We start from the raw sequence: 25,084 nt of genomic DNA on the forward strand, positions 1-25,084 counted from the left end.
TATAAAATTATAGGGATTAAATATAACTTAAATTTATAATATATTTTTTTTTTATTTTTCCCTATAGACTTTATTTTACGCTTTTTAGCCTTTATTTAACCTTATAATTATATACTTTATAAACTATAGGCTTTTATAAGCTTAAAAATAAAACCCTTAACTTAAGTTTAAACCTAAGACCTTAAAAAATAAGTTTAATTGTAAAAAAATAATCTAAAGGGCTAAAATAATAATTAACGCTTTAGTTCTTTAATAAAATTACTGTTTATTAATTATATTATAAATAGTAAAAAAATATAAATTAAATTTATTAAAAGCTATAAGTTTAATTAATTATATAAAATTTATAAAGCTTTTATTAAATTATAAAAATTAAATATAGCTTAAATTTATAATAAATATTTTATAAAAATTATTAAAAAAATTTTAATTTAAAAATAAATTTTTTTATAAAATTTTAAAATTATTATAATATATTACTAAAATTTAATTATATTTATTTAAAATTAATAAAAAAATAATTTTTATAAATATTTTATATTTATTAAAGAAATTTAATATTATTTATTAAAATATTTAAGTAAATATTATTAATTATATTTATAATAATTTATTAAAAAATATATTTTAAATTATTAAAGTTTAAGTAAAATATTTTATAATATTTATATTATTTTTATATTTTTTTTATATTAAGCCTTAATTAAATTATAAATAATTTAAAAAGTATATATTAAATAATTTATTAATAAAAATTTAATAAAATTTAAAAAAAAAAATTTATATTAAAAAAAAATATATTAAATAAAATAAAAAAATTTCTATAATATTAATTATTAATATTATATTATAAATTAATTATAAATTTTTAAATTTTTAAAAATATTTTTTTTAAGTTTAAAATTTTATAAATTATTTAATATATTTAATTAAAATAATTCAATATATTATAAAAATTCATTAAAACTATTATTATTTTTAATTATATTTATATAATTAATAAAAAACTATAAAATATTTAATTATTAAATTAATTAATTAATTATATATTTAAATAAAGTTAAAAGGTTAAATAAAAATAATTTATTAATAAAATATTATTAATATATTATATTTATTTATTTATATATAAAATATAATTATTTTTATTATAAATATATTAAAATATTATATAATATTTAATTTAAATTAAATATAAATAATAAAAATAGAAATATTAAAATAATTTTTTAAGGTTTTTTTAAATTAATTAAAGTTAATATAAAAGGTAATTTTAAAATAATATATATATAATATTATATATAATATAATTTTTATTTAATAAAAATATTTTAATATTTTTTTTAATAATATAAATTAAAAATATAATAAAAAAATATAATAATATAAATAAATAAAAATAAAGTTTTATTAATAATATATTAAGAATTTATTATTTTATTAATAAAATATTTATATATTAAATTAAATTTAAAAATAATAATATTAAAAATTTATAAAAAAAAAAAAAATTATAATAATAATTTAAAAAAAATAAAATAAAATATTATTTTTAATATATTATAAAAATAAATATAATATTTAAGGCTTTAATATTTTAATTTAATAATAATTATTATATATTTATATTAAAGTTTTTTTATAATTAATAATATTAAAGTTTAATTTTATAAAAAAAAAATTATAATAATATTATATAAATATAATTATTTTATATATAACTTTAAAGTTTTTTTTAAAATTTTTTACTTTTTTATTAATAAATTTTAAAAAAAAAAAATTAAATTTTAATTTTATAATATAAAAATATTTACCTTATTATTATTTATTTAATTTACTTTATATTCTATAATAAAAATTTAATATATTTATTTATTAAATATATTTATATTAATTATAAATTATTAAATAAAATTATTTTAAATAAAAAATTAATACTCATTTTTAACTTTTAATAATTATTTTTAATATAATTAAAATTAAAATATAAATTTAATATTATTTAATAAATAAATAAATAAAATTAATTAAATTATTAAAACATATTTAAAAAAATTTAATTAATTTTAATTAAAAAAATTTAATTAAATTTTTATTTATTATATAAAATATTTATTATTTTATATAAATTATAAATTTAAGTTAAATATTTATAAATTATTAAAAGAATATATATATATATATATATATAAAACTATTATTAAAGTTAATAATATTAAAAAACTATATAATAAATTATAAATATAATTTAAATTTATATAAACAAAATTATTAATATATAAAAAATTAAAAAATTAATTTTTTTAAAAAAAATATAGTTTATTTATTTTAATATTTAAAAAATAAAAATATATTAAATATTAAAATAACTTAATTAAATAATAAATTTAATTATAAAAAACTTAAATTATATAAAATATTAAAAAAAATTAATATAATAAATTTTAAATTTAATTTTTTATTATAAATAAAAAAATAAAAAGAATTAATTCATTTAATATTTTTATATTAATAATTTTTTATAAAATATTATAATATAATTTTTTATATTAATATTTCTTTTTTTTATAAAAATATTTAACTTTTATATTAATAATATATTTTTTTTAATTATTTTAAATTTATTTTTTAAATAAAAATAATAAATAATAATATATTTTAATCATTAAAAAAATAAATTATAAATATTATAGTAAAATTTATTTAAATAAATATATTTAATATAATATAATAAATTAAAAAAAAATTAAAAAATATTTTTTATAATTATATAATATATAATAAAAATAATATTTATTTAAATAGCTTAAATACTTAATTATTAGTATAGTAATTAGATTAAATTTAGCTACTATATTTACTAGCTATGTAACATTAATAAGACCACGCCTGTAACCGACCTAACCGCTCCGCTAATATAAACCTAGAGCCTAGAGGTTTGTCCCTTGGGAACAGCTAACCTATACTACACATAGGACCGGTTCGTCACAGATACCGATATCGGTATATGATCAAAGGAAGATTTTGTAGTGTATAAAACGGTACAGATGTGCTCCGTTTTCACTGTAGGTCACAATACCCGTAATAGCGGGGTTGCCTAGCGTTCGGATGGTTGTCCTTCGAAAACGGAAGAAGAGGACTCCAAAACTGGATATCTGTAGCGCCAAAAATGGCAGACATTGAACTCCATATAAGATCTTGACGGGACCCCGGATTTTCCACTACCTATGGTCGTATGTGGCAGCCTTGACAGCATAATTGCTATATAATAGCTGATACTGTACAGATGAAGAGAAAAGGAGGAATAATGCTCTGATCTGCCGTTGGCTTTGTGACCGACAACAGCTGTTGTCTGTGCCTCTAGGTTCTGTAAATATCTCGTGATGCAGCCTTCATCCACTGTTAAAATTTCGGAAGTCTCATAACCTCTCATCGTAACAATTTCTTCTTGAAGAGAACAGCAGACTGGGTTCGAGGCCCTATTTTGAAGACTTCTCTACCTCATTCTTCAGATCAGCGTTGAACTTATCCCAAGGGCCAACATCGAACTTCCTAGAGTTCCACCACGGCGAAGAGAGCGTGATCAAGAGTCCTCGAAAGTCCTCTCCTTGTGTGAACGTAGTGTTTCCTGGATTTGTTTCGCTTGGAGCAAAGTGGAACTGATGGACGCCTTTTGCAAGCCCAAAGAGTGATCCTTCCCACTGGAAGGATTCGGGTGAGTTTTCCTTGGACAGCTTAGCAAGCATACTGCTCCTCAATCTAGTTGCATTAAAACCTACTACTACCACCGGATGGTGAACATTTCCGTTCATGTTGACTTTAAGGCTATCGCCCGGTTTCAGGTCAAGTGGCTGCTTGTTAGAGTCAGACGGCTGAATGATCCAGCCTGGCTGCCATTGCGTGTATCGAGCGAAGTCTAGGAACTACACAGGAGCATTTAGTACAGGTGGTATTCTATCTCGATGTTTATCATGGATAAAGCTGTGATTTTTACCTACCACTGATCGGACAACAGCTGGCGATGCCGCAATCTCGATTTTGGTAGACACGCTTAGTATCGGGCTCATGGCGATGTCGATGACTGAATACCAATGATAGTTTAGTAGGTGGTGGCTTGGTTGGCAATAGACTCGGGTTGAGGATAGAATGAGCGAATTAAAGCAAGCCCAATCCGCCGTGAGGATTCCATCACGGAAGGATTCAACATGTGTAGAACCCCGGCTTTTAATAGTGCGGCCTCTTTAGCTCCTTTCAATGCTGTCAGCGGCGCCACGCAAGCCTAACAGCCCTATGGTGGCGCGTCATGCCGTGAATGGGCGTTGGGTTGTCTCAAACATGCATCAAAAACGGAAAGGTTTGAGGACTTTGACGGGCCAACAGACAGTAAATCCACAGTATGTTTACAGTACTCTCTTTATTAATCGCTCTGTAATGACGCGGATTAGATTGCGAAGACAAGATAGCATAGATTCCGGATAGACCAAGGTATAGCAGCCTTTATTAAGTCGGTGTATTTCGGCGATTAATAACGAATCGCTCACTTACTCAGTGCTGGTGCCTCAGCCACTTCAAACTCCCTTGAAACGCGCTGCTGAACAAATCGAAAGTTGCTCTCTATTAATGACTAAATACTGTTGCATTACTCTCATTTGTGAAGCAGTCGTATCCTAGGTAGCATCGGGTCTATACATCAGAATGCATGTACATGCAGGGTGATCTGGATGCTAAAGAGCATTAACATCAATACCTTGTACTTATCCATGCAAATAACGTCAATGGCAACGTCCAAATAATACAAGATCAAGATCTGACTGAATGTCTAATTCCGGCTTCCGACGCTTGTGGAGACTCAGGATGTACTACATACATACATGTAGTTAAAGACAACGACCCCCAGAACAAGAGCTTGGCAGTATCTCGTATTTGTTTTCTTGCAAGGCACAGCAACGAATAGTTGGGCTCACGAAAGTACAATTGCCCCATAGATACGGAGTAGCGCAGTCCTTCCCCATCTACTAGTCCTCGGGGGGAGCAAGATCTTGCAGTAGTTCGCAAAGCTAGACGTCCAGACTCGCCCATTCACTCAAATCGCATGACATCGCCAAGAAGAAGAAAAATATGATGATATTCGTAGAGGCATTATTATCATTAAGGTCTATTTCAATATGTTCGCGTAATGCAGCAACTCTTCCTCTTAGCTTTTCTCACTAGCCGCGGGAATCGCCACAATGTGCTCCTCATCTGTATACTTCACCTGGCTATAAGTCAGCTCCAATGTGTCCAAGTTGTATGTTGCATAAACGCTGCGGAGGAAAGGCGTTCCAAAGTTAGTTGCAATGTCCGTCTCCCCAGAGCCACCAATTCCGTTCAGTGCATAAGTGACACATTTGCCCGACTCAAGCGTGGTGACCAGGCGGCCCACGGGAATTTTGATGGTCCCGTTACCTGGGAATCCGACTTCAAGGATTGTGTCAACAATGTCACGGTGCTTGCAGTCCACCTCGTACGGATCTTTCATCGAGGTAACATTTGCAGGGAGTTCAAGAACGGTGGCAACAGCGTTAAAAACAGCGGTTGGCAGGCCAAAATAGGCCGCACCCGTGTCCCAACTGACTGTGGTTCCGGGTTCTATGTCCCACACCGTCTTCTCTCCACCCTTGTCCAGCGCAAAGGACGAATACTCAACCTCCCATGGACTATCTAGCTTTTGTGTGAAGGCCGGACCGTCCCGCTTGGCTTCGTCTACACCGCCCAGGAGAAGATGGCCAGTCGCGTCCGGTTCGTCCGGGCCCAAATAGATGCTGAACGCACGAGTTTTCAAAATGTCACGGTCCGAAAGCTGCTGAACCAATGTCGGGTAGACATCGCATTGCGGTCCGGTGAAACACAAGGCGTTCAGGCCCATGATGCCTGCAAAGGGGTTGGACTGCGAAAGCCGTACGGCGAGGTTGAAGCTGTCGGTCGAGCCAAAACAAAAGTCATCAACGGACACGCCTACAAATCGAAGCGTGTCATTGACAAAGATACCTCTACCGCCGTCAAGCAGGCCATCGTTGTAGTTGGGATAGCTGCCTGGGAATGCCACCACAGCTGTTGACGAGGTGAGATTATCGTAGGATCCCAGAGGATCACACGGAGCTTCCGGTCGCAGGCACATGTTGCTGCGCGGCGAAATGAAGCCGATCGTGGGGCTGCCAGTATCGATCTTGAGGAATGATCGCTGAGGAGGGTTTCCAACCTCAAACTCCATGCCGTAGTACTCCAGGTTCATGATCCGCGTCAGGGGAACGTTGAATACATTGTCGGGAAGATTGCTGATGGCAGCGTGGCCAGCAAGCAGCAAGGATGCTGAGATGTCTTTGAGAGAAGGCATGATGGCAAAAAGTAAATTTATGTATTCAGGCTGCAGTTGTCAATTCTCAAAGTCAGTCTGTCGTCGCCGGGAAGAGCGTATCTGAAGAATATTGAGAGAACCCAAACGCTTGAAGAGAGGCTACCCATTTGTTCGTTGAATCACGAACAGCTGCTCCGTTATATACACTTGGACCTTGGGTGTGTGCACTGCTAGTGATCGCTGCTAGTTCTGCTTATCCCGGCCTAAGAGCGGATTTCTCGTGTGTATTCGTATCCATGTAATACGGAACTTGGGCTCAAGGCCCGCCCCCGATTTCCGCAGCGCATTAACACCAATACCAAACGGTTCCCCGACTACTGCAATCCTCTGGGCTCGTTTGTAAACAGCTCGTATTGATACAAGACCCACCATAAAGATTGCAACGAAAATATCATATTATTACCCTAGCTATATACTCCGTAAATCATACCCAAACCTATGTTACCACTCCTCGCTCGCGGCGTGCAACCGAGCTTACAATCGTTCCTGCAACTGTTCCTGCAACTGAGCCTGCAGCCGTTGTGACCGGCGCCGAATTGGCGATGATGATGCCATAGCTGCAGTACAAGATCTGCGGCTTGAAGACTGCCTTTTGTGAGAGGCTGAGTTCGCATTTGTCTGAGGATGGGCCGTTTGGCGAGGTGAAAGAAGTTGTCGCGCGCTCCCTTTGAATGTTGCCGCTTTGATGGAGTCCTCTGGCCTTTCTCGAGCTGGTTGTTGAACAGGATCTTGACCCGAGTCACTGTCTTGTTTCGATCTCTTAACGCTGCGCCCGCCCTCTTCAACACTGGCTTCCTGATTCTCATTTTTTCTTTTCTTGCAAGCCGGCGACTTGCGTTGGTCGGGGTCCCCAGTTGTGCCTTGCTGCGCGGTCTCAGCTTTGATCACACGCAGTTGTTCCCGAATCCATCGTGTTAGGATGAGCTGGTGGTGAATGGCCTCCTCCTTGCGTCGATGACGCGCAGTGTCTCGGATGAAAGTATCTGTCCGCCGTTGCAGAGCCTCAAGGCTACGTCGCGTTTGTTCCAGCTGGAATTCAAGGGGTAGATCTTCCGGGGGGGCATCTTTGTAGAATTCCTGTCTTGCTCCGAAATTCGCAGAAGGTTGTGGCGTGTCTATTCGCCGAAAGTTATCCCAGGCATCGTGGTAACCTCTTTCAGTGGCCCCCAGCGAGGCAGTAAGCCTATCTGTCTCCCAGTACTCAAAGTTGAGATACTCAACCCACGTTGTCCAGGCATCTTGCTTGCGCGGGTCAGCTTCTAATCGGAACTCCTGAGTAAAGTGGTGCGATGCCAGACGTTTTTTGACTGCCTCTTGGTACGCCGGAAGGCTTGGATCAGGGAACTCGAGGCGCTTCATTTTCACCTCCCACATTCGCCTAAGTGAATCTTCTAATTCAGAACTCTGTGACATATCGGTTGATAGTGAGAATCTGCGCAAATGTGTCGCCACGTAAGCAGATACCCCATAGTCTCCAGCCTCGGGGCCACGGTTATCCGCTTGCCATTTCATAAAGTCCCACCAGCGATCTGCTTGTCTTGAGAAAATTCTGGGCACTTCTTCCGTGAACAATGGGTCATGTACCCAAGGGAGTCTTTTTCGCTCCTTCTCAGTTAGCGACGTTAGCGACGCAATGTCGCGAATCACGGGCCTGCCGCCGTGCTGAAGGAGCTCCTCGAGACACATCAACTCCAATTCTTCGAATTTAGGCGTTGAAGGAGACATGGTAGATTCGAGATCTTCACTCCACTCCGGCAGTTTATATTCACGGAGGTCGTTCGGGCCGTCAGCAACGCTGGCCAAGCGTTCCATAAGTGTGTCGATATCGAGGGGGGCGGGGGTATTTGCATTCTCTATCTGGTCCACGACGGTCCTACTCAAGAGTGAAAGAGTTGAAAAAAAAAAAAAAAAAATTGGATACTGTAGGTGCCAAAAGGTATTTTCTTACGTTAACCTTTTGCAAAGCTCATTTCGTCTAGACTCTAACATTGTAAAGAATCCGGATGCGCTTGAAATATCGTATCCACCCGTAGGACATGAGCAACGCTTCAGAAACTCAACGAGCTGCCCATCATCAAGGGAGAGTAAATCCTCTGCAGTGTACGTAGGGGCTTCACCCCCAACTGACGATGTGGCTGGCATTGTGCGTACGCGTGCCGGAAAAGTGCACGATGGCTGGCGTGATGTCCAGAACTGGGAGGATGGCTGGGACGTCCTGGTCTTTAAATACTCAGTGCAAGGTGTGGAGCGCCAAACACCTGACGTTACACAGCTCGATACAAGAGCCAATGGGAAGGATCCGAGCTTCGGGAAGTCTTTTTTGACTTGAAGTCTACACAAAGAAAAGGCTGTCCTCTTTATTGAAAAGGTTGGGAGATAGATCCAGTCTTTGTCGTAACTGTGTACTTATTCAAGTTTCTTTGACTCCTATTACTCTGCTCTTTATGCCGAGACGTCTGGAACCAGCACAATCTCAGATAATGTGTATCTCAACAAAAAAAAAAAAAAAAAAAAAACAGCCAAAATAAATAAATAATCATTACTATTAAAACCTTGCGAAATACTTGGATAATCATCTTTTATAATGGTAATATCTCGGGAAGCATTCACATGAGCTTCTCGCATTACATAGCAGGGTCCGTAATGCGTTTGCTTTTCACCGCACAATACATATCTATTCGCCAGATGCAAAATGTAATTCCGCAAAATTAAATAGGTGCCTTGATATCTAATAACTGACTCACCTACGGCAAGTACGGATTACATTGCTGCATAGATCTAGTGGCAAACCGGGACGTGATCCCTTTTTTACGTGTATTCACACAGTACTCCGTAAGCTTCACTCAACTCTACCGAGCCTCATCTTCTTGTGCGGTCTCTCTTTCTCCGAACCTTTGCTCCCTTAGTCCTCATCTTCATTCTAGTAACCGCCGAAAAATTGGCGGATGCGCGCAGGGAGGCCCAAGCTATTAAGCACTGATCCTAGGCATGATCTGCTCGCCGACCCAGAGGCCACCTTCCATAATGATCGCAACAAACTGGTTGGCAGTGATTTGGGCGGAGTCAGGAGGTGGCTGGTATGAGAGCTTAAACGTAGCCTAAGAGTCTTCGTTGTCATCGCCGTCGCTGTCGGACGGATTGACGATGGAGTCGATCTTGGAAGAGCCCCGATAGCCGAGTTCCGCGATTAGCGAACGGAACGAATCTGTGCGCTCCGATGGGGCCGTCTTCGACCAATCCAACTTGGGGTTTCGAGAAAGTTTATTCAATAGTTGGACCGCCTTTTCGTCGCAGTACGATGCTGTCTTTCGCGAATTCGGATTGATATGTAGCATGTTGTCCATAATGAACGACATTATCTCGCTGCCTCCTTGAGATTTGTCCCGGCAGTGCTTCCATACAGCCGTGCTCCAGGCTGTTGGGTTCAAATCATACGAATTGGGGTGTTCCGGGAAGCCATTTTGCCTTTCAGCAAAGACCACAGCAAGAGACCAGACATCGACGGCTGGGGTGTAGAAGTGTTCGTTTGTCCTCTCTGTTTGGCGTTTGGCGCATATCTCGGGGGCCATGTACGCTGGCGTGCCACAGTATGTCTCGAGTTGTTCTGAGTTTTTGCCCAAGCCAAAGTCCGCAAATTTGACGCTCATAGTGCCATCGGGAGAGAAGAAGCACAGGATGTTATCGGGCTTAATATCCCGATGGACGATTGGCGGACAGCGTTTATGCATAGCAGCCATAGCGGAGAGCAACTGACGCATATATCGTATTTCTTCGAGATCCGAGATAACCGGGTGGTAGCTGAGGGAGCCTCCATTGGCATACTCAAAGAACAGCTGTGGCCAAGGATCAAACTTAGCGTCCAGAAGCGCCACAATATTGTCCTAGATTTGTCAGTAGCCAGCACTTAGCTTCATTAGGCGATTCAAATTGGTACGCGACGCTGAGTGCGTACTCACATGTTGAATATCTGAAAGGATATCAGCTTCCTTTTTCCAATCCTCCAGTCTGTAGCCGTTCTTGGACTTATTCTTGGGCTCCTTTACAGCGTACTCTTCTCCAGTTTGGACCATGAACATATGTGTCATGATACCAAAAGCACCCTCGCCAAGCACTTTCGTGCAGTGAGCCGGGTTTGATGGCCTTGTCGATGGGGGGGATGTCCCGAGTGCGGTGAGAAGCTCAGTTGCCGGATAGCTCCGAACCTCGATCAATTGGGCTAGATCTACTATGTCTTCTGTCCCTTGGCGGAACTTTGCCACGTTGTCGATGTGTTGCTGCGATTTGATATCGTGGTGAGGCACAACGAGCTTGAACTTGACGTTTTGGCTGATTTCGAGTACTGGCGTCTTGTCCTTGACAAAATCAACACCACCAACTACCCAGTCCATCGAGAATCCAGGCTCCGCCTTCTCTCCATCATAGGTGACTCTCGTTCCACACCTGGAGCCTAAGTCCCTGACGACCAAACAGTTATTCTTGTTGAAGGTCAGGGCCGCGTGGTACCTACTAATACCCCTTTTCTTAGACAAGACAATGTCACAATTAGAGCCCCATCCTATCACCACACTGTTGTTTGTCTTGGCACCATCACTAAACTTGAGCCCAATACAAGGGCTGTCCAAGAGATAGTCGTACTGCTCTGGCTCCTCCGTTATTTCCCGGTCTTCACGTCGATGGGCGTCGCTTTCCTCAACATATTCCTAATGACGTCGAGGCATCACGTATCGTCGAGCATTTCGGCTGGAAGTAATCGCCCCCGATGCATCGTTGTTAATCCGACCTCCACTGGCGAATAAGTAGGCGTAGAAATCCTGGTTAGACATTGCGAGTCGACGTAAATGGATATTAAAGAGTAGAAAGCAAGAAAATAAGGGGGGGGGGGCAAAGAGGCGCTGAGGCAGGTGAGGCGAGGGGAAAAACCAAGAACACATCAAAGCCAGCGGATTATTCATAGTTACGACAGGCTCTCAGCAGCAGCCACCGCGGCCCCAGTTCGGACGGCCCTACAATCCCTATCATTATTCCAGCGACAGACAAGCTTCATTCGACCTGACTGGGCCTAGTTTTGTACAGCACATTGGTGATGACGACGTGCTATAGGCGCTTGAATACATGGCTGGACGTAGCCCCTCATCTGATGGCTACTTGTGTTACACCCCTGAGAAATCAGCACCTCGGAGGAATACAGTGACACAGTAATTTAATCCCTTGTTGTACGAATTACCTTGATGGCTTTTGAGGTATCAAGTCCACTCAGATTTCAGAAGATGGAGCAGAGCAGGGCAGGTCCAGAGCCGCGACATTCGCCAGAGTTGCCATGTCTTGGTATGACAGGCCAAACAAAGGCGGCCGTGGACGACTGCGTATGTGCGAGAGGGCCCGCCCAAACGCACGCAGCCGGATTAGTGAAACCTTGGTCATGCTGGCCATCTGAGTAACAAGACAGAGAGTGGTACTAAAAACTGTGTAAGAGGAGGAGGAGTGGTGTTAGTAGCAGTTTAGTCGAGGTGGCAACCGTACCTTTATTATTGTGACAATCTTGAGATTGAGTAATCTGTTGAGGCTATGAATGAGGGGGAAAGTTATCTGCTTGAAGGGAGGATAAGCAAACAGGTTGATAGGCTGGGTCAGGGGTGGTCACACAGATCTACGTGGCAACATAAAGTCAACAACAAGCAATATTAGGTAAGGATACACTTTTTATCACCATTCAGCGTTTATAGGACAATTAGGGGCCAACTCAGCGGGCGATTAACTTAATTAGGTAGCATATTTGCTCTCTACATTAAATTCGTGTGCTGTGGACTCATCAGACGATATCTCTACATTACGGGCCGGATAACTGCTCATCACCTACGGCTCTTGTGTGGTCAATGCGTATCCAATGTCTCCGCTCCAACAAGTTGCTTTGAAATTGGCACATTTTAGAGGCTTTGTATACCATGCTGCCTGTTATACTAATTGGACAACGACTCTTACACCCCCCTCTTTCGCGCGGCACCCAATGTCAACCCTACCTTTTCGCGTAACTTGACCAGTTATGTCGCTGAACGTATTTATTTCTATTTATATCTCCCTGCCGATACGTCGACCTTCATATGTGACCCGTGCCAGATTCCTCTCCGTGAATTAAGGCTGGTGAATCTGCCAATGTCAAACCCCTTATACATATGCGACGGCGTCGATCTATTAAGGAGCTTGACATACCTGAGGCTTCTATACGCCGTCCAAAGGTACTGTCTCCTACTGAGGCATATATATCTACGTATATGCGCGGGCGAAGAACTTTTTGGGGGGCTTCCTTTATGCTATATGAAATGAATGGAGGTAAGACCACCTGCATGTTGGCATATCAGGAGAAGAAGACAATGCGGTGTGGCTATTCATAAAACTTTCAGGAGTCATCATTTATACACCCTTGCTGGCCAATCCTATGGTGGTCAACCTGACAGATGGGACGATGGCAAATGTTATGTCGTAACGATCCGAGGAACGAGCGTGAACCCCATAATTGCCGCCAGTTACTGGCCACTAGAGATTTCATTGCCAGGATTACCTACTTAACAGCCCATTCTCACACCAGATAGATATACATAAAGCCAATTCGCCTCATAGACCAGTCCATCTTGCTCATTGGCTTAAATATAGGTCCAGGGGGTCTTAAACTAAGATATCATTGAACAAGTCGATACATAGCGTGCGAGACAGAGAATCAAGTAAGCAGCAGTGCGATGGAGAAGCTAAGTATACGGAGGGAAGAAACTTAGCTTGTGAGCTGCGAACGGAAGCATTGGTGATCACTCGCCTGTGATCACTCGCCTCGTCGCTTTCCATCCTCCGGATCGCGCACGATGGCCATAGAGATGTCCTGACATCTCAATGCCCCAGAGGAAGCCTCCATAGCTGAAGAGGAGCATGAGAGTATGAGAAATGACATGATGAGAGGGCTGCTCAACGGGAATATCGTTGGTGCAACACCCCGTGCCTGACGATGCTCTCGTGCTGTCAATTCTACCGTCTCATACTCCGGCTCGCTGTTCAGGTTTGTAAGTTCTGCACCTTTATCCAAGATCCACTAGACTCCCATTGGCTTCGAGTCATGCTCGCGCAAGAAACCAGAAATAGAACACTTACCTAGCTGACCTAGGATTCACTGTCTCCATCCTAGTTGGCTCGTGAGCCAAAGCTAGCGATGCCCCCTTTAAGTGATGTCTGCCTATAAAAAGGGAGGCAGGAACTGTGCAAATGGACCATGTTTAGACGTTAGAACATTCCGAATGAAACGATCTATAGGAGAGCAAAAAAGAAAAAACATACAACAGCCGGTGTTCGCCAATGGTCACCCACTTGACTACTAATCTGCCGGTTAGTGGTTTGTCTATGGGGGAGCAGACGGGACCCCGAATTCTCCACTACCTATGGTCGTATGTGCTTGGATCCTTGTGAGTTTATCTTATATCTCCAACATCAGCTAGCATGGGGAGCTACCAGTCGCACAATGCCCTTCTAACTGCTAACAAAGATCGGTCGCGCTCATCTCCATTCTTTGGACTGATATTAGAGCAGTACGCTTATTGTCTCTCCATTCCGGCCGCATTGTATAGCGCCCTCAACAGTGGCTTGAGAAAATGTAATACCAGTTTGAAGGAGACTCTTCCGAGGTAGCCAATCGGATATGGATGCGCGCGGCACCGCCACTACAAAGCTGCGCAGGATACATATATTGATGTCTCTCAGGTCATGTAGCCTCTACCAAGCAGAGAGCTGAGAGTGTGGTGATGAGTGAAGCCATTGTATCATGGAGTTGCGCCTGACAGCGTGAACCACGATATATTACATATTTAGTAGGTGCAGGAAAACACATCAGACATGGACGCAGCGCTTATCTTTGTGGAAAATATGAATAAGACATGCGACCTGGGAGGACGTCTAGTGCATCCGAAAATTGTATAATAGATGGGAGTGTCAGGCAGCTATTAGTTCACCCACGCCTCACCACTGGTGACGAAGATGGAGAAGGCAAGATTATTATCAGAGTTTCTATCATTGATTTCACCCTCACGATACTTTCTTGGTTATGAAATACACGCTTAATTAGTAATTAATTTCGGCATCGGGAAGGCTCAACAGAGTCATTTGTTCTATAGATTTGATGCAACCTTCAGCCACCCACTATTACACTCTCAAAGCTTAGAAATGGCGTTTAGTTAGTACTTTAATTGCAATACTATTCAGGGTATCCGTTTATCTTGCTTCTATCTTTTACTTTCCTCATAATTATATTCAGGAGAGGCTTTGCGCCTGCGCCTCTGGTTTACTTTCCACGGAATACCATATAAGAGCGTCTTTCCGCATCATCGAGAATTTTTCTCAAAATGCAATTCCCACATGTCTTCAATCTAAGCTGCACATCATCCGTATTAACTTCGTGACACTCAGGGACACAGAATATATGAATGCATATGCCTATCGACGTTCAAAGAAACACCCATATCATTTCATTCCAACGTCGCTTTACCAAATTCTACTCGATACAGTACACTACCTATTTCCAACATGATGACCCCAGTGATTCTACTGCTAGCAGCCGGTTTAACACTATGCTTGCAGAACCCTTATGGTTTCATCGGCTCTGCCATAATCTGGAGCTTCATTCAGCATCCAATCGCTTCTATCCTGACATCAGCAATTGACGGGGAACCCTGGACCCTCCATCTTAGGCATCGGCACAGATTGGGAAACATTCATTGGGCCAGAGCAACTTTGTTCTGTTGGTGGCTGCCATGCGTGAGCATGTATATAGCCTTTGTCAACAAAGCACTAGGCATAGGGCCAGATCTAGAAGCGGCGATTCTCAGTTCTGTTCCCCTTGTTTTGCCTCATGAGTTGTACCATGGCAGGCATTTGGCCACGATGGTCTTCTTGGTGTGCTGGAAAGAAGTTTGCATTCGAGGACTCCATTTGTGGCTCAAGGATGGCTTTCATTGGCCTTTTTACGGCCTATTCATGTAAGTGCATGTCGCATTTCGCCGGCAATTTCCATTCTGATGCATAATAGATTCCGTGTCATTGCTACACATGTTGCTGTATCTGTCAGTGGGAGGAGATGCAGACAATGCAAGAAGATGGAGGAGGAGGAGGAGATGGAGGAGCTGCTGGAAATGCTAGAGAAGGACATATGAGAGAGGCAGCAGATGATGGAGATGTAACAGGCCGACGAGAGAGAGAGGGAGACACGAGAGACACGAAGAGCCCAAGACGGCCGCGACGAGCCAGACGATGACGACAGGCATTACAAGAGACACAGAGAAAGCACAGAATACGGCAGACAAGAAGGTCAGACGCAACTACAAAGAAAACATTGAAGGGACGACAACAAAGAGACGAGGCAAAAAGAAACTAAACCAAAAAAGGAAAACATACAACAGCCGGTGTTCGCTGGTGGTCACCCACCCAACTACTAATCTGCCGGTTAGTGGCTTGTCTATGGGGGAGCAGACGGGACCCCGAATTTTCCACTACCTATGGTCGTATGTACCAGCATCACATTTACAATGCATAATAACACTGCAATGTCTAGTCTTGATACCAAAAACAGAGCGCGCAATGGGTCCGCAGCTTCACTGTTACTGGGCACTCGCGATGCGAGACAGCCTCCAATCAACCTCTTCATATCTGCAGCTATGCCCTGATACTTGCAGATCTCGAATTCCTGTCCTGCAAAGCGCCCAGATACTCGCCCTGGGAATGATCTGAGTCTCTGCAATGGCGCGGGCGAATGAGCCGGAGCTGGAGCTGGAGCTTCTAGGCGAAACCGAGCTCCAGACAAAGGCGCCTGCTGGACGGCGATTCCCTGTCGGCTGTCCGACTCTCGACCTGGCGGCAACCTGGGACCAGGACGATAGAAATTTGCTTGTGTATCGACCGCCGGATCAGATCGTGTCCAAGATCCATCAGGTTGCTGCTCCCGGCGAGGAGGCGCCTGAGGTGCGTGCCGTGACTTGGCGACCAGATGGTAAATACCGGCCCCTTGACTGTTGCTTATCGGATGTCCGTGCCTTTTCAGCATGCTAAAATCATCTTGTGCCCGGAAATTACAGGCCAGTTTCTCTCTCTGGGCTGGAGTGACGGCGTTGTGCGGCTGATGGGCCTGGAAAACAACAAGGCTGCTCATCAGATTCCGGTTTGCGACAAGGCTGAGGCTGTAATCACGCACATTGGCTGGTCGACCGCCAACATCGCCAGCAAGACAGACAACGCCGTCTCTAGCAAGCTCGGAGACGAAGTCACCAAGGGATGGACAGAGCCGGGAGGCAAAATCCCGCTCAATCTCCCACAGGAGCTCGCCTTTCTAGAAGTCGAGACGGCGCTGCCCAAGATCAGCCCCTTGCCGATGAGCAGTGCTGGCGCAAGGTGGGTTCTTCTCCCCTTGTCTTATTCCAAACTGAGATGTCGACGAATACTGTTTCTGACTTTTAAACAGCGAGGATGCCACCGTCTTCACACTCCGCAGCGGCATCGACTTTCTCTTTCGAACCCCCAAACGGGACACTTATGACCAAGTAAATGTCATGATCGTGGGGACCAGCGATGGCAAGCTGCAACTGAGCATCTACGATTCTTTCATCATCGGCACATTCTCACAGCCATCACTTGATCTGTCAGCATCGGAATCATCTAGTATGATTCACATGATACACCACGCATCTCATCCTCAGGTATCGACGCATGCTCTGATCTACGCAGAAAAGCAAAATGAGCCCAGAGAGCTTCACCTTGTCCCCATGGACTTGCCATTCATATCCTTTTCTCCCATCAACCTATCCCTCTTGTCCTCCAAACTCACCACGCTGCAAGCACTGCTACGGTACTTGAAACAGATATCACTTCACATGCAGGTGGAATGGAAAAACGCAAGAGAGCTTCCGGCCCGTTTCCTCCGCAGCGTCCAGGGCGATTTGGAAGAGATGAGCAGCGGTCCAAGAGACATCGTCTCAGCGCTTTTTCACACTGCCATAACTGGCCATGCCTACCCAGCCGTGAAAGAGTGGCTCGTCGACAGTCTAGCAGAACGAGTGCGCATACATCTCCCTCCCCTCGATTCTCGTATGCTAATAGAAACTCCTCATGTATAGGGCCATAAACGCTGGGATAAGGCTGTGGTATCCGGTCTCGAAGCCCTTCGCAGCCTCGTCCACCAACATCTCCTGCCTGCCCTTGAGCGATGCTCCATCATCCTCAGTCGTCTTCGAGGCCTAGCTCGCTTTTACAGCGACCGCGAAGATATCGGCCTATCCATCCCCAACCTCAACCGCGTCCTCGACATCGTCAGCTGCCTCACCCTGGTCGGACACAAGGTCCTCATCTACACAATGGACGAACTCCAGCATTTTGCTGCCTTTTCAGCATGGCTCCGCTTTCAAATCGATCAGCTAGGAGGACCCAGTACGGCCAACGAGGAGCTAACCGACAAGGAAGCCATGATGGATCATTCCAAAGTCCTGACCTACATTGAACGATACCTAACAAACAGCCCGCTCGACATCTTCCTCAACGACATCGCCAAAGAAGATTACGATTCCGATTGGAAATTCATCGATGACGGCCCAATGCCCCTCGACGTCTTGGACAAGCAGCTGAAGAAGCTCGAAGCTGGCCAACCTGGCATGAAGGCCCTCCCACACGTTGACTTTCTTGTAAACTACGCCACGTCATGGTCCAACAAAATCTTTGGCAGCATCGCCGAAGCAAAGAGGCGCAGCGTTCGCTTCGGAAAGCCGGTGAAGATGTCCATTGGACATCCCATTACCAAGATGGACATGAAGATGTGCAGCGCCAACAAGCGATCGGGCACTGTCTTCACGGCACTGGCATCGCAGCAAGAGCCAAACAAGGTGCATCTTTTCCAGGTCAACATGACGATTATAAACGGCATCAGTGATAATCATCCCACTACCACCTGTGTCATCGACCTCGCTCCCCGATCGCTAGTTGACATGAAGTTCCTTAACGACAAGACGCTTATTCTTTTTTGTACAGATACAAGTACGTACACTCCCATATCATATTGCCCTCTCATTCAATCGTTTCCAAAAAAAAAAAAAAAACCAGCAGTTTACTAATGCTCTCTGTCACACAGATAATACTCCTATCATCCTCTCTGTCCCCATTCAAGACGAATCAGTACTCTCCTACAACCCTTATAACGCCGCAAACCCTACCCAGGTCTCCTCTGTAACATCAGCCGAGCTCTTCCCCAAGTACAATCTACCTGCCAGTCACCACGCTCTCCGGCCCATTCGAATGGAAGTTCACGATAGGAGCCAGGTTAGAGGGGACCTGCCTGGGCGGGTCTGTCTATTAGGGAACAACCGCACAACATGGCGGGCGTATAAATTCCCGACCGAGAGTTAAACTCCTTTAGCCCTCTTGTTCATCTAATTTAAGAAAGGGTTTGTAGCCTTGTGGCCACTGAGAGACGAACAGGAGAATCATCAGTCGTAGACAATGTCGTATGACAAAAGAAAACATATAATTCAATGGGAAAAAAAAAATTAACTCTGCTGAGAATCATTTACTATGAGGCTATAAACATTGCCCTGCCTCCAAAACAACCAATAAAACGCCAGACTACAGCCATTGTCCTAGTCCCTATACAGCCAACCAGCTTCATTTCTTGGGTTTCGTAATGTCAAAAAACTCCGTCAGTCCTTCCACTACCGCCTCGACATTCATGTTGACCAGCGGCATCCTGTCGTATGAATCATCCGTCATAATCGCCACCAGCGCAAGATATCGGTCCACTTCGCGCAGCATGATGGGCTTGTGGCTGTCGTGTAAGACGAGGCAGCTCTCCGCCGTCGAGCAACCGACTTGGTCCTCCAGCTTGGCATTGAAAGGCTCGCCCTCAAGGCGCTTACGACCTTCATCGCTGCGCTGCCATGTCCCGTAAATCTCGGTGATGTCAATGATGACATCAATGTAGTCGCTGCAGATCTCGTAGCTGGCCATGTCAGCGGTCGCAGAGTCGGTGGCAATGTAAATCTTGGAGAGTACATCGAAGAGGTAGGCTTTTTCGAAGCGGCATGTGCGGCACAAGTTTGTGAGCATGGACTCGAGTGTTCCAAGTCGGGGAATAAGCTTCTGGATGACCTTGCTAAAGGCTTCGAAGATGGAGTGGTTGTAAATAGAGGTGAGATGGAAAGTGACTGGAGCGTTCTCGAAACCGTGGTCAGACAGCTCGTCTTGAATGCGAATAGTAATGTCTCGCTGTATATCTAGCTTATAGTCGTCTGAAAGCCCATCTACTTTGTGAATAAAGACCTCAATGTTGATGTTGGGATATGTGCGTTGTAGAGAAAGGATGGTGATGTTGAGGCGAGCGACGGCCTCGAGATAGTCGTCTTGAGCATCAATGACCCAGATCAAGGCACCGATTTCGCCAAAGATGGCCTCCATGTCGAAGCTGGGGTTGTCAAAGACGTCAATTTGACCAGGGAAATCCCACACTTGAAAGTCCATGAAGGATCTTTTATCCTCGACATGTCAGCTAGGAGAGTTGGCAACTCGGAACGGATGAAAAGCACTCACGCCATAGTGTCCTTTTGTATCCGAGCGGTTGACTCGAGAAACAGCGTCTCATTTGGGGCAAGTTTGTGGAAAACCACACTGGAGATGGACGATTTTCCGCTCCTATGAATTCATTCATCCGTCAATAAGGCTTCCCTTTGCGATTCCTCTGACGAGCCGGCTTACCGTCTCTGGCCCATCAACAGCAAACGCGGTTTCCCCTTCTCCGGTGCGCCGCCAGCTGCGTCCGCCGGTTTCAGCGCACCCTTTTTTATCGGTCCTCGGTTGCTCTGCTCGTAAAGAAGTTGAAGTTTTAGCCTAGCTGGACTCATAACACCTGAACGAACGGGGGAGCGACTGAGTGCATCGAGCTCAGCAAGCTGCTTGTCTGCAGGCGAGCCGTAGATGGGGGGGCTGAGGGACATGGTAGATGATTCGCTCTTGATGATAACACGTTGTCTGCAGCTTCAGGATATGCACTCTTGCTCCACGCTTGTGAAGGAGTTTGGCTTGTGCAGTTGATATCACCCAATGCAGGAAATCCTCTGCAGTAATATCCAAGCTGACTGATGGTTGCTGGCAGTCAACTAATAGTAAGCTGTCTCGCTCTCTCACTCCCCCTCTGACACACACACACACACACACACACGGCAGCAGCAGCAGCAGCACCAGCTACCTCACCGGTCTTGTCTCTGCGCAGCCGTGGCTTGCTTGCCTCAGCACATGCAATGCACAGCGCAGCACAGCACAAGCCACCACAATCGCAGAGCTCACGCCCGGTCACCAGAAAACAAGGGCCAAAGCCTCAACCTCCGAGCACGGTTGCGGTGCAATCAGGCATCAAGGTGACACGAGCCGTCACACGGGCTGCTCGGCTTTTGCATGCTGGCCTCCTGCTGCCGCGGCCCAACTCGCCGGCTGCCCAAGCGAGTCGAGCCAGAACCATGCTCGCCGGTGCCCACTCAAGCTGCAAATGTCTCTGTCATCCCACGTCAAAGAGGGAGCAAGATCCGGTCACGAGCCAGGGGGGTCTCAGGTATCCGGTATCAGATGTTTGCTTGAGACTAGGCCAGGGAAGAGCAGAAAAAAAAACGAAAAAAGAAAAAAAGAAAAGGTAAAAGGTCTAGGGCAAAGGCAAAAAAGGCAGCCTGTGGTTCGCCATCAACAAGAGACATTGTGGGTGACACACAGCAGCACCGCGAGAGCTCACTGGAGCAAAAGCAAAAGCCCTGCCCTTTTGCGTGTGACGAGGCGCTTATCGAGACACACGCATGCAACCGGCAATCCTCTCGCAACGACTGCTGAGAGGGCATGTCGAATGGACGAAGCAGAAAATGGCAAATCTCACCTCCATACTGTAGTGCCAGGAAGTCGGACAAGGCCAACGAGCCAATGGAGAAGCGCGGGTCAGAAGCCGGCCAGCCCCGACGTGCAGCAAGCAAAGATAAAAATAAATGCCAGGAAAACGGCGTCTGGAGCCTTCGCGTCGTTGTCGCGTGTCGCTGCCGGGGTGGGAATGGCCTTCGCAGGGGAGAGGCTTGGAGTGGTTACAGCTGCATTGGTTTGGTTGAATGGGATTTGATGATTGAACGGATCGACACGCCGGCTGATGGGAGTTGCTGCGTAGGTAAGCAGCCTTTAGTGGCTGGGCAAGCTGGGGCAGAGCATCGGGTGCGCTAAAACTGTTCCAATGTTTGCTCGCACCCACTCAAGCCCACTGTAGCGTCGGTGCTCAAGCGCTGTGGGGGCTGCGGGTTAGTGCATGATGCTTCTTTCCCAGGTGCGGCTGGGCGCTAAAACCGCTCGCTGTGATGGCAACGGCATAAGCTTGATCCTTCAGGTTCAGCCTCACGGGATGAAAGAGTCTGTTGAATGGACTGACGCGATGGGGATGATGATAATGGCTGCAGGCGTTTGTATACTATCAGGGGGGCGTAATTCAGAAGGCCAAAATAATGGGAGCACGTTTAAACAAATCATGATTTAGGACCCTATAAAAGTCAGAGTAGCATACACATGGGCGTACGTTAGTACTTGGATGTACACCAACCATCATCACTCATTCACAAGTATCTGCATCCTCAACAGGGCTATAGAGGCCAACAGAAACTTCATATCACATTCATGTAATTTTATTGATAAATACCTCTCTCAGTTAGGCATTTCCTTCTACCTGTCTAGGCAAATGCCTCCTATATCCCACGCTCATCTGGCCACAGTGGCGGCTGGTTCATCTACGTACCTAGCGGGCTTCCACCACGTTGTTCAAAAAAGAAATGCAACGCAAAAAAGAAAGGTCAAAAACAAGCCCTCCCAATGCCTCTTCGCCGCTCTTTGTATCGTTTAATCAATGGTATACTCTGCAAGTCTCTCGGCTGAACGGAAATGAATTGTCCGCAGAAATAGATTCATGAATCCGCAATGCATCCAAACGCCATTCCATGTTGGTTTCCCATGTGCTTCGGCCAAGGTACATGTAGACAGTCCTCGGCATCCCATCCCTTGATGCGGTGTAGTTTGTTCGTTGCTGGCGCCTAACAAGCAACGCCCCATTTCGGCCGAATAAACAATATGCCCATGTCGCTATACAAACGTCTTTTGTACTCTAACCTTGGGCGACGTAAGGCCCGTTTCTGCTTTTCGCTTTCCCAGCACCGGCTCTGGCGTGCGTCGCGATAGGCCTGGCGTGGATTCTCGATCTCTCGTTGCCTCGGCACGGCACGAGGCATGATATGCTCGGTTGCCCACCAAGACCGTGTCAAGCCACACCCATTCTTGTACAGTATCGAACCACTTGTTCTCAAATCTCTCCTGACAGATTGGACACACATTATTGATACCGCTGCTCGAGTCTGGCACGAGGATGTATTTGGGTCCCTCTGAGTCCTTAGAGGCTTGGGCTGACTCCTCCTTGGAGGACACGTCGTGTATCGCGTCGACCGCTTCGCGAGCTTTGACCCAGTCCTAGATATCAAGTCAGAGTTTGCCTCTCTCTGTGGTAATTAAGATTTGGGGAAAGAAACTTACCTGCTGGTCCACATACCAACTCCGATGTGTGCCTCGCTTCTCCGCCTCCGTGCTTCTTTGGTGTACTTTGAAGTGCCAGTCCATGTGAGCCGTCTTCTTCCGTCTTCCCTCCTCATCAGTCTTGAATCGCCGCCCACACTGCGTACAGGGGGGGCCCAGATCATCATACAACGCGGCAACCGCATCGGGGTGGAACCTGAGTCGATTTTGTGAGTAAATCATGCATACAATCAGAGCAAGGAACGCCGTTTAAAAGGTCGACTTACTGTAGCTTTAAGGCGGCCGAGTCCATTCCAGTGGAGCCACCCAGTCCATCTGCACTGGATCGGCCAGAATCCGGCTTGTGGGCAGCCAGCAAACTGGCAATGCTCGCTGAAAGGCCCGGAGGGAACAATGAAGGTGGTGGAGGAGGAGGAACCGGCGCCTGGATTGGAGCTTGCACGTTTGTAGGCGTTGCAGGTGGGAGCATACCCGCTGCACGAAGCTGATCTAACAGTGACGAGGCACTTGAGGCTGGGGCCCCGGGCATAGCCGGCGGCATCACCGCTGCCTTGGGTGGTTCGATGTGGTTCATCTGCGGTGACCGTATGGGAGCACCAGCAAACGGAGGCTTGGGTGCCGTATTCTGAGGATTTGCCGACTGCATGCTCAACAAGGCCGCCATCGCCCCCTTTCCCAGCAATGAATCAAGGGTCACTGGCGCAGCAGGCTGGGCTGCCGGCACAGCTGACGGAGTTACAGAGGTTGAAGGAGGATGCACAGGAAGCGCCAGAGGTGGCGCCGTCGCTGGTGCTGGAATAGGGGGTGTAGAAGTCGCAGAGTTACGAGCCAGAGGAGCCCTTATTGTCACGGCAGCAAGTTCTGTTACTTTGTTCTTTATGAGCTCAAGCTGGTCTGGTGGCAGATTCGAGTGTTGTACAACGCCCTGGAGATCCAAAAGAGCTTTCAATCTGCTCTGGACACCGCCATCATGTGGGTTCTGCGAGAACTCGGCCCTCATAGCAACAATCAGGTTTTGAATGTCACTGCTCAAGGTCTCTACGCTTATTCCAGACGGCAGAGGTAAGCCCGAGCCGAAAGCCGGGTGGAAGGGGACTGGGGTTGAGTTGTAAGAGGCCGTGGTGGATGGTGGGGGGTAAGGGGCGGGCTATACACAATCTTGTTAAACCAATATCAAACACATTCATGGCGAGAGAGAAAGACTAACCTGCTGCCCTAGGTGTGGTGCGTGGCCGGGAATTGGCTCGCCAGGGTGTCCTCCTCCATTGGAGAACGGATGAGGCTGAGGTGGAAAGTTCCCAGCCGGGCCAGGATATCCACGCATTCCCGGTGGCGTCGGTGTGTTTCGATGAGGGAACATTCCTGGACGAGGTCTCCCAGGTATGCCGCCCTGGCCCTGTTGCGGCATGCTTGCTGCTCTGGCTTTCATCAAAGCATTCTCGATCGGCCGTACCAGCTCGTGTGAAAAGACGGGCCGCGTGTCCATTGATCCAGGGACAGGGTCCTTCCATGTTTTGAGCATCTCTTCCATCTTCCGGCGTATGCCGTGATCAACCACCGCGTATGATTCCATGAATATCTTGAAGAGGGATCGACCGAAATAGAGCGTATACGGAGTGCCAACATTCTTGACAATTGAATCCATGACATAGAGGGCTGGAAGTTTCTTATTCGGTGGTGCCTAGTTATGTATAAGCATGTGTACATATATTCAACTAGAAGGAGAGGGGGGGAGAAAGAGAAAGAGAGCATCGCTTTGCGTCGCATCGCATCGCATCGCAAAAGAAACTCCCATCCACCAAACACACTAAATAGAATGTCCTCCTACCTTTAAAATGTGCTGCTGCAGAACATCTGCGATAGCCAATGCATGTTCAGTATTTTCTCTAGCAATGACTGTCAAATTGCTGATCTCAAATCGCATGTTAGAGGAGAGATCCTCCAGGGCAAGACGATAGTCCTCCGCCACTTCGGCGCCGTCAGATGACATTTTGAACTGCTTTGCCGGTAATGCAAATAATATTTTTAAGAAAAGAAAAAGAAAGCCTCGTGACAATCAGATGCGTTCAGGGGGAGAAAAAAAAGAGCAATCCA

At 44.6% G+C, this 25,084-nt stretch overlaps 9 protein-coding genes across 9 annotated transcripts; 3 read left to right on the forward strand and 6 right to left on the reverse strand.

Annotated features, from left to right (window-relative positions):
• Positions 1 to 3,159: 3,159 nt before the first annotated feature.
• TRIVIDRAFT_210163 (uncharacterized protein) lies at positions 3,160 to 4,167 on the reverse strand (the record flags this gene model as incomplete). Its single annotated transcript, XM_014096981.1, has 3 exons — positions 3,160 to 3,725; positions 3,780 to 3,923; positions 3,999 to 4,167. 3 exons carry the CDS (start codon positions 4,065 to 4,067, stop codon positions 3,480 to 3,482), a joined length of 459 nt encoding a protein of 152 aa, XP_013952456.1.
• A 1,027-nt stretch (positions 4,168 to 5,194) lies between these two features.
• TRIVIDRAFT_47589 (uncharacterized protein) lies at positions 5,195 to 6,373 on the reverse strand (the record flags this gene model as incomplete). Its single annotated transcript, XM_014096982.1, has 1 exon — positions 5,195 to 6,373. One exon carries the CDS (start codon positions 6,371 to 6,373, stop codon positions 5,195 to 5,197), a length of 1,179 nt encoding a protein of 392 aa, XP_013952457.1.
• Positions 6,374 to 6,872: 499 nt separating this feature from the next.
• TRIVIDRAFT_68291 (uncharacterized protein) lies at positions 6,873 to 8,536 on the reverse strand (the record flags this gene model as incomplete). The annotated part of the gene is made up of 2 exons (XM_014096983.1): positions 6,873 to 8,267; positions 8,343 to 8,536. Coding segments are annotated over 2 exons (1,589 nt in total), but the record flags the coding sequence as incomplete, so codon positions are not given.
• Positions 8,537 to 9,492: 956 nt separating this feature from the next.
• TRIVIDRAFT_68292 (putative serine/threonine protein kinase) lies at positions 9,493 to 11,217 on the reverse strand (the record flags this gene model as incomplete). Its single annotated transcript, XM_014097372.1, has 3 exons — positions 9,493 to 10,275; positions 10,351 to 11,082; positions 11,116 to 11,217. 3 exons carry the CDS (start codon positions 11,215 to 11,217, stop codon positions 9,493 to 9,495), a joined length of 1,617 nt encoding a protein of 538 aa, XP_013952847.1.
• A 4,090-nt stretch (positions 11,218 to 15,307) lies between these two features.
• TRIVIDRAFT_225578 (uncharacterized protein) lies at positions 15,308 to 15,576 on the forward strand (the record flags this gene model as incomplete). Its single annotated transcript, XM_014096984.1, has 2 exons — positions 15,308 to 15,402; positions 15,453 to 15,576. The coding sequence occupies 2 exons, from the start codon at positions 15,308 to 15,310 to the stop codon at positions 15,574 to 15,576; spliced, it is 219 nt and encodes a 72-aa protein (XP_013952459.1).
• A 97-nt stretch (positions 15,577 to 15,673) lies between these two features.
• On the forward strand, positions 15,674 to 16,150 carry TRIVIDRAFT_158384 (uncharacterized protein; the record flags this gene model as incomplete). The annotated part of the gene is made up of 1 exon (XM_014096985.1): positions 15,674 to 16,150. The coding sequence occupies one exon, from the start codon at positions 15,674 to 15,676 to the stop codon at positions 16,148 to 16,150; it is 477 nt and encodes a 158-aa protein (XP_013952460.1).
• Positions 16,151 to 16,159: 9 nt separating this feature from the next.
• TRIVIDRAFT_47402 (uncharacterized protein) lies at positions 16,160 to 18,808 on the forward strand (the record flags this gene model as incomplete). Its single annotated transcript, XM_014096986.1, has 5 exons — positions 16,160 to 16,409; positions 16,495 to 16,807; positions 16,878 to 17,433; positions 17,530 to 18,439; positions 18,534 to 18,808. 5 exons carry the CDS (start codon positions 16,160 to 16,162, stop codon positions 18,806 to 18,808), a joined length of 2,304 nt encoding a protein of 767 aa, XP_013952461.1.
• Positions 18,809 to 19,063: 255 nt separating this feature from the next.
• Positions 19,064 to 20,388, reverse strand: TRIVIDRAFT_68294 (uncharacterized protein; the record flags this gene model as incomplete). Its single annotated transcript, XM_014096987.1, has 3 exons — positions 19,064 to 19,922; positions 19,985 to 20,086; positions 20,150 to 20,388. The coding sequence occupies 3 exons, from the start codon at positions 20,386 to 20,388 to the stop codon at positions 19,064 to 19,066; spliced, it is 1,200 nt and encodes a 399-aa protein (XP_013952462.1).
• Positions 20,389 to 22,555: 2,167 nt separating this feature from the next.
• Positions 22,556 to 24,980, reverse strand: TRIVIDRAFT_124137 (uncharacterized protein; the record flags this gene model as incomplete). Its single annotated transcript, XM_014096988.1, has 5 exons — positions 22,556 to 22,927; positions 22,991 to 23,186; positions 23,257 to 24,137; positions 24,198 to 24,671; positions 24,819 to 24,980. Coding segments are annotated over 5 exons (2,085 nt in total), but the record flags the coding sequence as incomplete, so codon positions are not given.
• Positions 24,981 to 25,084: the final 104 nt, after the last annotated feature.

Source organism: Trichoderma virens, assembly GCF_000170995.1.
Source record: "Trichoderma virens Gv29-8 chromosome Unknown TRIVIscaffold_86, whole genome shotgun sequence".
In the NCBI taxonomy this organism is placed as follows: Eukaryota; Fungi; Ascomycota; class Sordariomycetes; order Hypocreales; family Hypocreaceae; genus Trichoderma; species Trichoderma virens.